Here is an 18,083-nt window from a genome sequence, read left to right on the forward strand (position 1 = left end):
CCGAAGTAATGTGCAACATTAAGTGAAATCATTTCCTGGAAAGATATTATAGGTATCTATATTTTATTTGCCATCTTAAACATATCTGGGTCTTTATGACCTTATTTTTAAAATGTATTTCCTTTTTACATTTCCTGGTGCAAATGGACTGCATAAATAAGCAATGTGCTATGAGGCTTCAGACTAGCCGATAAACCCTTTCAATTTTCATGCCAGCTTCTTCTTTTGTAATTCAAATCTGGCTGAAAACTGGCAGCTCTGAAAACTGAAACAAGCACTGCCACAAATACCTTGTAATGCTATCGACCTTGTCTGCCCATGCAGTGAGAAAGGGGGATGCATATGTGTCTGCAGTCATCCAGATAACACAACTCATTTTTTTGGGGGGATAACAGAAGCCAGCCCCGGACTGTGCACCAAAAGCAGTCATTACCAGGCAAGCTGGAGAATAAGTCTCTTCAAAATACACAGCGCATTTAAAAACCACATACAGGACTCAGCCACTGCTTTCATTACCAATTTTAATTTAGCTCCTTCAGTTTGCCAGCCAGATAAACTCTTTAGTGCTGTTTTTTAATCTATTTGCCACATTTTATGTTTAAGATTATAGTAATATGGGACAGGAGAAGGAATCACTTTTAGAGGAAATAAAGAAATAGATCCGCTTATCAGCGCCCATCAGAAAGTTCATTAATCAGCCAGGCTTTGTGCCCCCTAAATTGAAAGGTTAAATAATCCTCTCAGGAATATTTCTCGGCACCACCGCCAATTGTCCGGAGAGAAGCTGCCATTCACAGCACTCTGGATCGGTGACAGGGTATTTTACCACTGTTTGGACCCCAAACAATGATGGACAAATGGCCTCGCTTACAAAGAAACCTTTTAGGACAAGGATGGAAAAAGGACCACAAGCTTTGAAGTGGGGTGGGGGAGGTGGGCGCGCGGGGAAGAGGCAGGGAAGGAGGAGGAGGAGGAGACTCGTGCATGGGGACACGTATATTTTATTTGAATGTTTATTAGGAGACTTGCCAAATGTTGTTATATAGGCGCCCAGGCATATACGCACAGAGAGCGCGCGGGCAGGCACTATATGCATGCACACTCACGGCACTAAGCATATGCATACTTACACATACATTTATACATTAATCTGAACACAAACATTTGCAAAGCCTGTAAAATCAGAAGATGAACAGAACTAAAGCATGGTTATATTTATTAGCTCATACACTGGGGAGCCCAACAAACCCCAAGGTTTTAATTTTTTCTGTCATTCTAGATGATTTACAGCTTCTTTTCTCTCTCTTTCTCTCTCTCTTTAACCTTTATGTCATCTACTAATCACCTTTCACCATCAGATGCAAAAGGAGAAAGTACCACATTTGAAATAACTTTCTTGGGGAAGCATTCCTAATAGATATTTACTTTGAGTTGATTTCTGATCACAGCTAAAATTGGAGTAAACACATAAAAAATATAGTGCTGCTGGAGGATATGAGATGCCAAGAAAGTGGTGCATCAGTTTGTTAAAAGTGAGGTTTTGCTGGCATATATTCTAAATAAATAATAAATCAAGCTTTTTTCTTTAAACTTGGTAGCAGCTAAACCTCAATCTGTAGCATCTGTAGACAACTTTATAGAAACATTTTCCTTACGTTACCAACACGTTAACTGTGCATGTTAATGTTTATCAATTTCCTCATAATTTTTTCATGTATTCACCATTTAAGAGCATAATATATATTCAGTAATATCATAATTATTTTTACCGAGCTTTATAACGAGTGACATTCATCCAGAATATGTCCTTGAAGAAATGTCTGACAGCCTATATACAACCATTAACACACAAAAGCTTTTCCACGTCCTTCTTGCATATCTATTTTTTAAAGTGAGTCTCAATTCCATAAAGTTTTTACTTTAATATGACTTAGGACTTTCTGAATAGTCTACAGCACCTAAAAATGGATCAAAAGATTTCAGATTTCTCCTCTCTCACATCACATAAATACAACATTGATCAAAACTGTTTTCTCCAAACCAACTTTTGAGTATTTCAGTGTTATTTTTTTCCCTCTCCTTCCCTCCTCACACCATCATGAGAAAAGCAGAATTAATCTAACCAGGGTCTCATCTGCCATCAAAATAAGTCAGACAGAAACTGGATATCACGTGCAAATCTGGTGCATTTAATTTTAAAGCAGAAGGGTTATCACATAGTCCACAGAAATCCTTCAGTGTTTGTGTATGCTCGTGCACAGGCAGTCACCACTCAATTTTTTAAGTGCCGAAGGAAGTTACAAATACACCTTAGAAACAGAATTAACTGCATGGTCAAGAAACAACATGAAAGTACTTTCTGTTAGCTACAAGAGGAGTAGTTACTACAGGCAGAGAAACTGTAAGTTTGAGGGAAGGAAAAAAAAAAAAAGAAGAAAAAAAAAATCAAGCGGCTTTAGGACTCGACGCTGACTCTGAGAAACTTTGAAGCCAGGCAGTGACTGTCCATTTCTTGCAAATATATCACCTGATCTACTGTAAAAATAGTACCTCTTCCTGCAAGTGTTGCCCCCCCCTCCGATCTCTGGAGAGTCAAAGCCTCTGCCATGGCCCTGCCCGCAGCACTGCCGTGCCATGCAGGGCAGCATGGCTGCAGCACTGTCTGCACTGTGGGGGCACTGAGGAAGGACCAGTGAAAGGGGCCTCGTCAGGCCAGATGGGGATCGGGCTACAGAGTAAAACACCGGACAAAGCAGCAAGTAAAAGTTTAGCAACTTTTGGCAGAGGTGTGAAGACCAGCCAAGGCAGAGGAGTCACAGTCTGTTTCGAAGCGAGGTGCTGCCAGGACCAGTGAAATATGGGGGTGGCTGTTTATGCCCATTTCAACTTATGGCCGTTGGAGTATGTTTGTCAAATGTTAATTTAATCCAAAATTAACATTCAAAAATAAGTTGAAACTGAAGGCCTAACTTCACGCCCCTAAAGCCAAAAATTCTGAGGGATGACTTCTTCCTTTGCCATACATGGGTACATAGCAGATGTGCATATATCATGGAAATCACCCACTGCTCTGAGACTTCTCCCGCATTGCAGTAAAACAGTAACTACTTACGCCATGTGGCTCTACACTACTCACCACTTTATATGGGCTTTTGGTTCCTTTTAATTCCCTTTATGCTTGATTCTTCAAAATATGAAATCAAAATCAGGATAATTCTGTCACGGGGATAGTAACTTTTCTATTCACATGACAGGACCTAACAAGATGTATTAATATTATTGACATGATAGACCCTTTCAGAATTGAATCAGTGAATACTTTTAGGGAATCCTAATCTGTAGATTATTAACATGATCAAGCATAACTTGAGAAAGTTACCATCTAACCGGTTTGAGCTCCTGGCTGCTCCTAATACACAGATCATTGACAAGATGAACTAACAGCTCTGGCAGCGACATGGACGATCACATACACTGCTGCCAGTGCAGAGCTCCATAGACTGCCATTGCTAAATACCTCTGATGTTTTAACATGCAAAGTATTTGTATGATAAAATGCAAGAGTTTCAGTACTACTAAAGCACATAATTCACAAGCAGCTACTGAGTGGACATTTGACAAGCAAAATGCCGTTCCTAGTTAGGATATATGTGCAAACAGTTCCTGGAGATTTCCTCTCTGCTGACATTTTACGTTTTTTCCACTCTGCAATACAAAAATGCACCAAAATACATTTTATGTTACCTACTTGAAAGTGTAATTTTTATGTGTTTTAAAATGTCTTCTAGATCACAGATAATTTTTTCTTTCCTATGGAATTTTGAAGCCAACTCTAAGTTCTAACAAAACTGAGAAAAAACACCTTCATATCAAGTTCAGAGGAATAACTTTTAGGAATATAGGAACTTTAATATAAATATTCATATAGAGAATTTACTGCAAAAAAAGGGCACAGAAATATTTAATTTTTTTTTTAAATAGAAGCCTGTTTTTTTAAAATGCATGGGAAATCTCATTCTAGCTTGAAAATTCTATTTTTCTTATTTAGATGGTTAACACTTGAAATAGTAAAAATTGTTTAAATGATGGTATAGGTTCACCTTTTCAAACTAAAGAAAAGAGAAGTGAAAATTTTTACCAAATCTGTAAGCATTAAAGAAAAGATCATTTTAATCCTTTCGCTTAAAAGAAGTGCAGTTATGCATACAAGGGGGGACATTTCAGCAATGAATTTTACCATGATTATCCTGTTTTCTGTTTAATTAACCACTTATCCAACAGTTTTGGTGTATCATAAAAATACGTATCACAACAGTTTTAGTGTATGTTGGGCAAAGGCACATGGCAATTTCTATGTTGAAAACAGAGCAATTCCTGCCCACAGGTTTGTGTGGGAGGGAGCAGGTCTCTCCAGTCTTTCTCCAGTTGTGAGCACATCTTGCCACCAGGATTGCTGGCACAGCACTTGAAAAATGTCACATACCGCACAAATAGCTTCCTGGGCATGCAGGGGTTAGCTTTAAGATTTAAACGTTCAAAATATTAAAATATATTAATTTTCATCCGCTTTTAATTTCCATCTACTGCTGCTCTTCTCCTTTTGTCATTTAAAGGCAGGGGCAAAAGGTATGGCTTTTGCAGAAAACAGAGAGTTCCTTAAGTAACAGTTAATGTGCATATTGAAGTCAAGGATTCTCTGAAGGATGCCACTTCTCAAAGACAAACACTTTGAGGAGGTTATTTGGAACCCCAAAATCAGGGAAATGGAAATTACTTGGTTCAGTCGGCCAAGCTTTCTATTTCCTCCCAGTCCCAGACTGCTTCCAGAAATATATCAAAATGCAATTTCTGGTCAAGATGTAATCAGTCTTTAACCCTCAATTTAAAAGCACCTTTTATTTTATTTTATTTATGGAAAGGCTGATGGGGAAAAGGATGAGACAGACACATGTTAGAGAAAGCAGGCATGCTTTCCACCATGCTTAGATGATTAAGGTGTGGCAGCTGATGACTGTGCTGCTGGAGGGTTACATAGCCCACCCAAAAAGGCCGCTGAGGTCCATGCAGGAGTCCGCAGCTTTCTGCTCCAGCCTGGCAAGAGCCAGACGCTGACCTGTGGCAACGACCACAACCCCAGGTGTAAAAATTAGGGATCTGTCCTCTGCAGTAAAGAGATACCAAGACACCAGCACTCTTTCCCAGGAAAGAAAGTACAAGTGCAAAGAGATGTTGGCATTTTACAGACAACCAGTTTGAACTTTCTATTTCAACTTAACCGACACACAAAAACCCTCTAATTATTTGGTACTCATAACTGGCCAGGAGCATTAGTTAAAACCCAACATGAAAAAGCAAACTCTAAACAGTATTTTTTGTACATTACATATTTATATAAAGTTAACTGAAACTACTTTTTCCTGTAATATTTTAAATACAGTTTTAAAAAATTGGGAAAGAACTCTGTCTAGTGCGCTTTCTTACTGAAAGCTATAGCATATGTCTTGTACTCATAAACTTACACTTTTTTCAGGATCTGAAATTCTGCTTTCTGTAAAAAAAAGTTATCAGAAAGAATACTGTCTTTTGTGGAATATGATTTCTTTGCAATAGAAGCAAATTTGGGGTTTAGGTTTCTGATAGCCTCAAAAATATTTGCAACTTGAAAGAGAACAATAATGCAGGACAAATTATAATTAGTAGGGGAAAATAAACAGAATGTAAAATAAAATCCAGGAGACCCTCTAGACAGCACACAAACCATCTCTAATGTCCTTATTTTCACCCGAACAACTGTGCAGGGCAGGCAGACATTTCAGAACCATTTCTGTCACAGAATGGCACTTGCAAAAGTGGTAGGGCTTGGGCTTGAACAATGCAAGTAGATAATTTAAAAACAAAATATCTGCCAATTGTTGTTCAAGATCTGCCCTACCTCCTCCCCTGGCTAAAGAGGCCAACAAGCTTTTTCAGACAATATGAAATCTTTACGACCCCAAGCACCAAAAAGGCACCTTTCCCTCAAGGGCAAGCACTGGGACACCGTCACACTTCAGGTGTTCGTGTTTCCCCACAGTCCACAGGAGGCAGAGTCATTCTTACCCTAAATTTATATCCCCAGGAATTCTGGGTTGCCATCCCTGTGAAATATCCTGCTGAATGGCTACTGAAGTGTTGACACACATCGGCCTGCTCTGTGATTCCGAAGTATGAAAAAATACACTGTCTATAGCACAAAGTAAGTGGTATTTTTACTAGAGTTAATAAAAATAACCTTAAAACACCCGGAGAGAAACTGGTCAAGTGCTGAAATATTTAACATGTGACAATCTTGTGGTCTGCAGCCTTCCGTCATGCAAAGACCAGAGGAGCTGACACTGCAGCCATGTTCACAGCCACTGCAGCAGCCTCATCCCTGTGCATAGGGAAGTCAGGCTTAACCTCCTCCTGAAAATACTTCTAAACCCATCCTCTCCCTCACCGCACAAAACCTACAAAGCTTCTCTGGAAACCAAATGCTCGCTCTCTCAAGCTTAAATGTTTTTTGCCAGTCGTATTTTAAATTATCTCTTTCTAAAAGTCACATTTTAAAGGATACAAATTGACTTTAAGCAACACTGCTTACATTTTCATTTCAGAAAAAAAGTGGCAGGCCATGAGGAATTTTAATAATGCACACAAAGAAATCCGAGCGCAAAATTTAAACACAAAAGATGCATTGTCCCTTCATGTCTTTTATGCACAGCGGCCAAAACAGCCAATTCCTGGTTCACCTTCTTTTATGTAAGTGGATTAAAAGTAAGATTAACAAACTGTCAAAAACCATGTTAAATGATAGCTTCTGCTAGTTAAAATTCTGATAGTTCTAAAACTCTGTTGGTGGCCATCTTGGCCTAGGAGCTTTAATGTAAATGAGACTGGTGAAGGCAGGGGATAGGAGAAGGAGTCCTTACAGCCAGAGCAGTACAGGGGGAGGAAGAGGTTATTAAAAATGAGCAATCCCTACAGAAAGAAAACACCTAATCCGAGCAGGTTTTGTTTTTTAACATATGCATCTATAGTGAGAAACAAATTAGAAAAATAAAAATTGTGCTCTGCCCATTTTAGGGATGGAATTTCACTACTCTGTAGATATTTACCGAAGAAGATACTAATACTTGCAACATTAATTCCTATTTGATTATCGTATTGTATGTTGTTCCTGAGCCGGACTGGCTACATTCGTTTTGCTACACGACGAGTACCTCTGAACAATGAAGCAGTGTAGCATACCTAGGGAGATCTACGAAGCCAGCACTTATTCCATTTTATATCAAAATACCGAGGTGGCCATTTGCACATCTTCTGGGTACCCCCACCAGTACCACCACGCAGAAGGGAGTTGAGTTACACTTCAGAGGGACTCACATGGAAAAAGCGCAGCTTCATACTTGAAGCAAAACATGGGTCACTATGCGCTGAAAATAATTTCCTCTTTATTCTCTAGTGATGTCATCTGTTAGGTGGAAATGTGACTGCTCACAGCAGCACAATATATCCCCTCAGTTTCATCGGGTCACTCCAGCAGCAGAGCCACAGGATGACCTACAGGACAGGAACAGGTCTGGACCCAAGGTTCGGGCACAGAATGCAAACAGCTTCCCTCCATGGCGTGGTGCCCCTATGGAAGGCCAGCTCCAATCCTGCCACCTACCCGAAGCCCTGAGCTGTTAACATTTACAGCAGTTCCCATACTTAGGAAGAAGGGCTGTCCCCCACAGAACACGCCGCTGCGGACCCCAAATCTCAAAGCCTGGGGCGCGACGGGATTGTTGTTCTCCTCCAGCACGCAGACCTACTTAAACTGGGAGCTGCCATTAGACATGCAGTTAGGCAATCGGGTAGCAGATCAAACTCAGAGGGATGCTATTGTATTTTTTTTAAGAATAAACTGCAAAACTGAACCAAACGAATGAAACTCGTAGGGTGCCTTAATCTCACAAGTTTTTCCGCTGACTTTTTTTTTGTAAATAGAGGGCTATAAACTGGCCTCCACTTGAGACAAAAGACTTAATAAATGCCTCTACCTTTATAGCTGAAATACGAAGCAACAAGAGAAAGGGAATGAAAAAGAGCCAAGCATTCTGAGGACGAAAAAAACCTGCTATGAGCACCCCCAATATCTTTAAGATGTGGGAAAAGGGGATGTGATGGCATGTCCTTTGGAGCAAAGACTGTATTTCTCTGGGTTTGTGGAGCATCTGGCATTTAGAAAGACAAAGTTGTAATCTGAGCTTCCTAATAATCTAGAATAAAGAGCTTTACAAGACCTTCAAATGCCTTGTCTGTGAAAAAATTACACGTACTATTATTTACCATGCAGTAAGCTATGATCAGAACTGTTTATCCTGGATCTGCCAACGAAGTCCTTGTGTTATTATTTGAATTGATAATAACCCCTTTGATAAATGTAAGCAGGTATCAAACTGACCTATTTGTTGCAAATAGATACCTATATGAAGGAAAACCTAAAATATGTTTTGACAAACGTGATTTCCCTTTTCTGATACAGGAGAAATACATAGAGAGCAGGCACAATGAAAATGATTTGTAAAAGTTTTAAATCACCATCTTAAAGAGGTTATTAAATATTATTTTAAACCACAGTGGGAATTGGATTGTTCTGCTGACTTTGATTGGTTTTTTGCAGAATAATTTTAGTTAACAGAGTTGAAAGAACAAGTTTAAAGAAACTAACTTCATCCAGTTATAAAGCTTTGATTATCATAAAGCCTTTAAATTTAAGCTTCATTGAATACAGTATGATAATCTTTCTTCTATCAAAAGGCAAATTAAAATATTCCGCTTATAATCCTTTTTGCCATTTCAACTGCTCATAAGATTTCTTGCACTGGCAGTCTGTTTTGGTTGGAATAAGACATTTCTGCCCATACAACAAATTATTTGTAATGTGCCAAAATTTGTCACCACAGCTAATGTAAACAAAAACCTACCACCATCCATAACAGCAGAATGGATTTATTATTTAGTCATTGTTCTAGTCAATCCACGTTTCTGTGCAGGGGCTACAAGAAGTCAATAGATGGCAGTCCATCTCTTAGGAAAGAGCCAGATAATGAATAAAATCACCAAAAGCCTCACAAAAGAGAAAGGTGGAAGGCTGTGTGGTTTTACACAAGCATTCACAGTAATTAACTAAGAATACTTTATATAATGCAAAACATTTAGACAAACTTTGTACTGGCTGGCTGTACGCAACATTATAAAAACAGTCTTTTATTACAAACCTGAAGGCCTTGTTTTATTTGTGCTTGTATGTACCCACATGTGTGACACTCGTGATCAATTTACCAAAATCAATTTAAATCTAGCAGTTGTATCCATGGCTAAAACACAGGAAAAACTCACTGTAGCCTTAGTCTGTTTGCTAATAATCAGGCAGCCTCTGCAGCACAGCCGCAACCACAATAGTACTTTTTTTAAAACTTCTATTATTTTTCTTTAAACAGTTATCCTGTTTGTTCAGAAATATTTATTCTAAACTAGGAAAATGATAAACTAATTTCTATAGTGAAATACTACTATGCTGATATGACAGTAAAAGATCTTGACTTTTTAGTTACAACTCTGTAAATATATATATAACATACATTATTCTAACATAGAAGTTTTGATTCTTGCAAGAATACTATTTACTTCTGTTCTGCTTTGGGTGCAAAAGAGAATATTTAAATAGAATAATAAAAGCTGGGACTTATACATTTAAACAATTCAGATAATGCAGTTTCTTAAGTTACAACTTATTTTAAATACCAAGCATGTCTTTTACGACACAAATTTTTAAATTCCAGGCTTAATCTGACTACTAATGTAACTTTGCGTCGAAGTGAGTCTTCCCATGCAAAAAATGGAGACGTGCAAAGCATTTCCCACATACCAGAAATGTGGATTATTTGCAGATAATTTGCAGTTCACTGCAAAATAAAAAATTATTTATCAGTAGCCAGGGTCTGACTCAATGTCAATTTATCTTTGCATGCCCATATTTGACCACATTTCAAAATGCCCCTAAAATGCACTAAGAATTTCCAAATGGGTACTTTTAATAATACATTCATATTCGTAACTACTACATTTTTAACAAAAGCTTGTTTTGACAAATGTTGTTAGCTTTATACTAAGTAAAGTGTAAACTCCGAACACTTTCTACAAAATTCACAGATAAAATTTTTTACCTCAGATACCTCAATTTCTGCCCCAGTAACCACTTGGTCAGGTTTAAGCTCCCCCATGTTTTTTTACAAAAATAAGTATTTTCTAAGTGTTGATTGCAACTCACTTTTTGAGGAATTTTCAATGGCAAGCGAGACTAAAATTAAATTAAGTCTTATATCTCAGTAAAAAACAGAACCCAACATACTACTGTATCTTATATACCCATCTGATTATTAGATTCCAAATATCATAAACATTTCAGGAATCATTTTTACATGCACCCTTAGGGATTATAATGAAAGACAGTATTTACCTTTTTCCTTTATGCAATTTTAAAAAAGCAAACAAAAATACTCAGTGAATGCACCTTTTGCTCATAATGTTTTTTTTTAAAGTCTATACCAATTCTGTTTAAAATAAAAGTAAATGCTCACAAAGGGTGGAAGATCCAAAGCAGATCTTTGCTGTAAAATCATTATGCAGAAAACACAAGCAAGAGGTTTTAAGCACCTAATCTCTAAATTTATTTAGATAATTTATTTCTCCTATTCACTAAATTTAGAAGCAAAACCAGAAAAAAGAGCATACCACTACCATGAAGAGGCAAACAATTATAAAGCACATCCCATTTATTGCTCAAAAGACAAAGCCCACACCAAAGACCCATAAAGAAAAGTAGTGGACAAACTTTTCTACTTTGTTTTGAATGGACAGCAGTGATTAATTATCTGTACAGCTAAATACATACGAGGTTGATCTGGATAGCAATGAGAGCAAAGATTCAGATGAACAGCAAAAATTCTAATCTTTAAAGGTGTTTTCACATATAATAATTTTATAAATGAATACATTCAAGATTTGTGATACCAATCCATTGAATATTGTCTTAACCAGTTAAATATTGTTCCAGGTTTCAGTATTAGCCAAATTTATACGCATTTTGTTTTATTTTTATCTCTGTTTTACATATGAGGAAAAACCTTAAGTAATACACCTTAAGTATAGTAAGGTAATAAACCTTAAGTACAGTTCACAAAGTTTTATTTTCTTGTTTCAGTGACTAAGCAGGCCAAAGAAGAAGTTATAGCTATATCCTTACCAATTAGAAATTATCTGCAAAAGTTTATAAAGTGTATTTGCTCAAATTAACATCTTCACTCTAGCTGAGATTTATTTCACTCATTTAAAAAGAAAGCTTTGTCACACACAGTGATTAATTACCAGCATCTGGGATATCTGAGATGGGATTATTGCTTCTGCTATGCATCTCAACTTAAAATTTAACCCTCTTCATGTGTGTAAATGTAGTCACTGAGAAGAGAGTGCTGCAAGGCACTCGTTTAATGATTACAGTATTAAATCGAAATCATAAGTTCTAAAGATGTTTAAAAAATAGTGACAGTGTTCCATTGCATTCTTCAGTTCAAAAACTCTTCAGATGTTTATTATCTTCTCAGAGAAGATGCTTGTCTATATTTTATGGTCAGCAGTTCACAGAAGAGTAAATAGGTTGGGTGTAGAAGAAAATAAAAAAGGTGTTTCTACTTACTGTTAGGTGATACTGCCTCCATATTTCTGGGCAAGCCTGGAAAATAAAAATATTGATCAGCTAGGAGCATGAAACAAGGTGCTTTACAGCCTGTTGGTTTTGGCATAACACAGTATCCACCGGTGTCGGTCACAGGAAAATAAGAAGCTTAACTGAAAGGGTCTGCATTTCAGCTTCAAAAACCTGGCTAGACAGTTTAATTGAATTTTACACTGGTTTAACACACTCCCTGCCATTGTCAGAAAGCCAGTAACAGTTTTCTCTCTCCCCTTCTTCTCTGAAGGTTAGAAGTTTGGGAGAGTAACGTGTTCTTAACTGTAATAAGTATTAATACTGCAAAACAAACAGAAATAAATTTTAATTCTACATTTTCTGACATTTTAAATTTACATAATGTTTTGGAAATTACATCACAAGGTACCTTCCCTTCACGTAGAAATAGAAATATTTTAGTATTTTTGTACATATCTCTATCCTAATCAAAATATAATTGTTACATGTAATAATCCTCAGTAACCTAATGTCAGATGAGTTGTAAACAAGAAGCATAACAGATTGCGTTAATGTTTCTATTTTTACAATGGCTTGCTTGATTTTTTAAATTTTTTTTTTCCAACTTGCCAGACTCGCACACAAACTTGGGCGTGCAACCCATTGTAAAAAATTTTACACAGCAAATTTTTGAGTCACAGCAATAACACAATAGACCTGAGGAATACAGAAGAGACAGGAAAGATTCTTCTTTAAACAAAATCAGAATGTGTTAATGATCAATGAGACAGAGATGACTTTCTCGAGGGTTCTTAATATTTTTACAAAATCTACAGTATTTCTGTCTTCTCCTATCACCCCCAAACCATAAATTGACACAGAAATAGTGACAGTTGTCTGTTAGCCATTTTAGTGTTTAAGAGAGTGTGCACACCGTGACTTCGATGGAGGTCTTTCACTTTTGTTTAGAACATTTACCCTTTTATTAAAATAGCTTCTTAATCATTTGAATAATTAGCAATTTGGTTTGCCAATCTCAATTTTCAGTATTTTACGAAGAAATATTAGTTATTCTGTGGCTTCTACATAATATGCTGTAGCTCCAATTTCAAACATTAAAGCCTCGTGACTACTTGCAAATGAGTACTATTAACATTTCTTTAGATTTCGAATAAATTTTTCGCTCATGCCTAAATTCTTGCCTTCTTTTATTCTGACAGAGCACGTTAATTAAAAAAAAAAAAACACCTAACAACCAATATTAGCTACTGAATCTCTCAAAAAAAATCCAAGTTTTTGACAGTCACCCTATGGCATATACAGTATGTTTTTCCCGGATGTGATGGAAATTATACTATTTATTATTCATTCCGTCAGTAACACCATTTTCTGGAGAAAAATCTACAATCTGTTCTGTGTAATGGTTCGACATTTCTCCTCTTACTCAAACACTGCATGTAAATATTTGAGTTTTATATTAATATTTCTATAAAGAAAATGTGTGAAATATATCACATTTCTAACAGAGGAACAGACTACAACATTTGACAGTTTGAACACACTCGAGCTGTCTTCGAGTGCAAACAAAAGGATTTTCCTCCTTCGCTAACTTACACAGGATTTGGAGGCGCGATATATAAACACTCTTGAGTATACAAAAATGTTATATCAAAGACCTTGCCTTCTCTCTCAAACCTGTAAAAGGCTTTAACTGTACATGAGACTTTTGCTCGTTTAGCACAGGGGTAGCAAGCAGTTATTTATACATTAGTTCTGGATAGTTTTTGATTACCACAGTGTCCCCAGACTAATATGGTTGAAAAATCGCAATCAATGAGTTGTCATATACTGGCAAAATGCCACTCTGTGATATGACCTTTACTCACAGAGCAGCTATTTAATAATAATAAAAAAAATTACTTTATTTTTGAATAATAGTTTGGTTGGGTTTTTCTTTGCTTTGGACACAAAGACATCACTTATAGTGAAAATCTGTAACTCAGAGAAGGAAACTACAGTTGGCGCAGCTCTTACCAAAACACTGGAAGAGGCACAGTCCCCATCCCTCAGAAGTGCTATCAAGAGGTAGGTTTTATCATCATCATCTTTAAGGATGTTTTAATGCGGTGGGAAAACTTAAGGAAGGTAGGAAGAAGGTGGTAAGGGAAAATTGGCCAAGCATATTTCTTCATTCAGATGGTGATTCAGTGTAATACTTTTCATCGTCACAATGATCACTTACGAACTTCAGAAGTTGAATACAATAGTCGAAAATGGATGCCTGGCTAAACAACAGTTTTTTAGAAATGATGCTTTTAACTAGGAGTCCTATTACCTTGCATCAGTTCAGAGTTATTGTCTGTATCTTCTATCATGGAATGACAAAAAATATAATTAACAATTACTACTGAATACTGGCTTCTCAAATGAAGCAAAGAGGTTTGCTATGGAATATGGAAGAGAGCATAATCAAATACAACACCCACCGAACCTGTGATTTTTCTTATTTATTTAAAAGTACTTAACCATGAATGGCCCTCATTTAAAGAAAAGCCCTTGTGGTATACAAGTACGATGGCAGTGTGATGAACTACATTAAAATAAAATTGCATTTATTTCCTGCCCCAGTGGTCTGACCTTACTAGCATTTAGATGTACCAGCACAAAAGGTGCCTACTCTTAAAAGCAGTGCCACTGCGGTACAGCTGCAGAAAGCACAGGTGAGTTGCGCTTCCCCGCACCTTTAGCTATGCCCGCGTGCCTTTTGCTGCACAAGTGCTGAGCAATTAATTTTCCCAAATCTGTGCGGTTTTTGCTGCGGCCCACATTCTGTTAGTTTGGAAGGATGATTATTCATATCTGAGCCTGATCCGGCTAAGGTTGCCAGATGAATCAAGGCTGGATACTGCACATTTTGACCTGTATTGAATTTTATCAGGTGCTAATTATTGTTTTACCAGAACAACGGCTTAATGCATCTGTTGTTTAATTCCCACTTCCCTATTCTCAAACGTGAACATCAAAGAAAATAAAACACTCAATCTCAAACAGCCCCTGACAGCAGACCAGGACTCGAGTGCTCAATAGACAAGGCCCTTGCCACCAGTTCTCATATTTCCACAACAATGAGCAAACACAAAAACAGCACTAAGCGGCCTTTCCTCCTTTCCGCTCCCCTTGGCCGGTCGTCTGCCTTGCGCCGAGAGGGCCCTCGACGGCAGCCCTGCTGGGAGCGCGGCGCGGGGGAGAGGATTAGCCTCGCTAACATGCGAGCATTTGCAAAAGGGAAGGAAAAACCCCGCTACTGTATTTGGCGTATGAATAACCAAAATGCACGCGCTGACAGGAGACCGGGACGGGCCTGCGGCTCCCCGGGAGAAAATGTAGCTGTGATGAGTGACAGGGCTTTCAGGAAATATGTTCACAATCACAGACAGTGAAGGCCATGACCTAGATCGTTTAAGAGCTTGTCTTGTCAAATTATCAAAAGCTTCTTCCTCTCTGAATAAAGAGTGACATAAGTGAGTGTCAGAAAGCTGCAGGCTGACAAGCCAAGCATACAATAACAGCATGCACGTCACATACTTGCCGAACACCGCCACGGCTAGCGGCAAATCTTAATGAGAGCGCGGCTGGCCCAGGAGACTTGGGTCCCTGCTGGCACAGCTACTCATCTCGCAAAAATCCTTCAGCTCCAAGTCAGTTATGGTCTGACACGACGACTACAATTACTAAACACAACTTTTTAACAGAATCCTCTGGTGCTTTGTCAAAGCGGCGGCTGCTAGGAGCTGCCCCGCCGCAAGCCACCACAATAAAACAAAAGATTTGCCAAAACACACACTTTTCATCACCTCCGCATGGGAACTGCCGTGGAAAACGCACAATGCTTCCCTTCAAAAACACTGCTGCACGAGCAGATGTCGAGACTTCTCCCCGCGCTGCCAGCGCAGACGGCCGCTGCTGCCGGCACCGGTGTGGAGCAGGCCGAGCTGGTTAACCGCCGGCATCGACCAGGCTCCCGGTAATGTTTACTTACACTTACCATTAGGCGGACATTGACTCGCCGCAGGCGTGAAAAACAGGGGACGCCGCTGGGGAATGAGGGAAGAAGGGCAAACCCCTTGCCTTCTGCCCAGGGGAAGGGCCGAGGGCCTGCGGCGCTGCTGGTGGGAACAGGCCCTGTCGGCCGCGAGCTCACCAGCGCAGCCCTGCGGACTTGTCCCTCTGTCTGCAGCCACATCCCAGCCTACAGAGGCGGCCACGTCTCTGCGGCAAGCACCGGCATGGGTTCCGAAAACGACAAAGGCAGAAAGAAGTCTTCTGGGAGAGAAGAGGCTAATGGTGGTTTACACAGCCAGAAAAGGTGTCAAGACACATAGAGAAGATGCCAGCTGAGGTACCCGGCTGGTTCCTGGGAAGAAGTGCTGCTTGCAGGGTGTTTGGGGCGTGCAGACATAGAGGTGTCTTTACACAAATGGAGCCAGCAGGCACAGCATGGCTGAAGAGCACCAAGGACCCAGGCACTGCTGGCTGCCAGCTCCCGGACGAGCTCAGGCAGCTCACCGAGCACCCACACACTGTTTTTTCCTAAGTATACAAGGAGACACTGTCCTGCCTGCCACATTTGCCTCCTCCGTGCCACATCACCCTCTTTATGAAGTTCTTTTCCCATCCTTGCAGCTGGCAGGTGAGACTGTAGACCACAAGCCTCATGACATCCACCTAACTGCCACCTAACCTGCAAAACACAGAATGTTCACAGCATGGGGTTTTCAGCTTATACATATATAAGCATAAGTATATATATGTACACACAGATATATATAGATACACATCTATATGTGCACACAATGTTGCATGAGATTGATGTGGTCTTTCCTAGGGGGAGCAGCAGACAGTCAAACAGAGCCGCACTTGAAACTTTTGAACAACTTTGCTACGTCTCCTCTGATGATCTTCCTGAGGAAAGCACAGGAGGTTGAGTTGCGTCCAACACTTCTCCATCTAAGATGACTCCATACATTCTCAGGGCTGTCTCAGGTAAGTGACTGTCCTAACAGATAATAAATGTAGTACCCTGAAAATGTTTTAAATAACTTTGAACATTTTCAAATCAAACTAGGTGAAGTACCTTGAGCTGCCTCAGGTTCACTTCTGGACAAAAGCGTGACTGTGGAGAGTCACTCTGAAACAGACTGTGCACAGGAGCTTGTTCTGCATCCTTTGTGTCACAGTAAAAGCCAGTGAACTTTCTGGGAAAGACAAATTAAAACTTTTTTGGAACATCCAAAGTATTTGATAACAACTCAAAAAAAAGTTAGGGAATATATCAGTCTTTTTCCCAATGCTGTATTAAGATCTGCCCTATAAAGGCTGCAGTAGAGTTTTCAGAGTATTTTGGAGAACGTTGGGGAATGTTGGACTCATTTAGCCCCAGGCTCAGAGCAAAACCTGCGGTCTGCCTCCAGCTCCTACGGACAGCAGAAACATCCCAACAGGCAGACTGTACAGAACAGTTGCAGTAACTGGGCTTGGTAAAACGCTTTCAGGTTTTTGATAAAATGCCCCGTGGAGAACTCATAATTCTTTACCGAAAGTAATTAACAGAGGCACAGACATAGGGACCTGTTACTACAATCAGTTTACATAGCCTGAAAACAATAATGACTAGACTGCGTCAGACCACCACCCGCCCCTGGTCTCTAACTGTGGCCATAAGCCGATGCCTCATGGAGCTTAAAAACAGCACAAGCACACATCCTTTCCCTAACACTCTTCCACATTCAACTCTTTCAAGCTCAATGACTTTGAAAGCTGGATGAAATTTCTACATGTTCAATAACCTTCCATGGATTTCTTTTCCATGAACTGCTCCCATCTCCTCTGGGACCAGAGCAGACTTTCTGCATCTACTGCATCGCTTGGTAAGGAGTCTCACAGGTCTGCTATCTATTGCATGAAGAGTCATCTCCTCCTGTCTCTTCTCAACCTAGCACCTACTGCCTTCGTCAGATGTCCCCTAATTCTTGTACTGGAAGAAACGATGAACAATTGATCCCTAACCACTGTCTCCTGTCACGGATGATTTTGAAGCTCTTTACAGATCCTGTCCTCTGTCATCTCTCTTCCAGGCTGAAGAGTTGTAGCTGTGCTGAAGGATGCAGAAGAGAGGGACCAAAGTTGCACCTAGGTGTCCACTGCTTTCCTGGTGATTCGTAATTTTCACTGGCTTTTTTTCACAGCTTTTGAACACTAAACTCATTTTTTTGGGATCATATCTCATAACTTTAAAATTTGAGTCCTGAATGATAATGGTAAGCTCAGAGTC

General features: G+C 39.3%; 1 protein-coding gene across 7 annotated transcripts in view; it reads right to left on the reverse strand.

Moving 5' to 3' along the window:
• ZCCHC7 (zinc finger CCHC-type containing 7) overlaps nt 1-18,083 on the reverse strand; it is a 119,168-nt gene that overhangs the window by 13,714 nt on the left and 87,371 nt on the right. For all 7 annotated transcript variants that reach the window (XM_075137957.1, XM_075137960.1, XM_075137953.1 and 4 more), the window contains one exon: nt 11,762-11,797. In XM_075137957.1, coding sequence (XP_074994058.1) covers nt 11,762-11,797 — 36 coding nt within the window. The remainder of the gene's footprint in view (nt 1-11,761; nt 11,798-18,083) is intronic.

The sequence above is a fragment of the Calonectris borealis genome, chromosome Z (assembly GCF_964195595.1).
Source record: "Calonectris borealis chromosome Z, bCalBor7.hap1.2, whole genome shotgun sequence".
Classification (NCBI taxonomy): domain Eukaryota; kingdom Metazoa; phylum Chordata; class Aves; order Procellariiformes; family Procellariidae; genus Calonectris; species Calonectris borealis.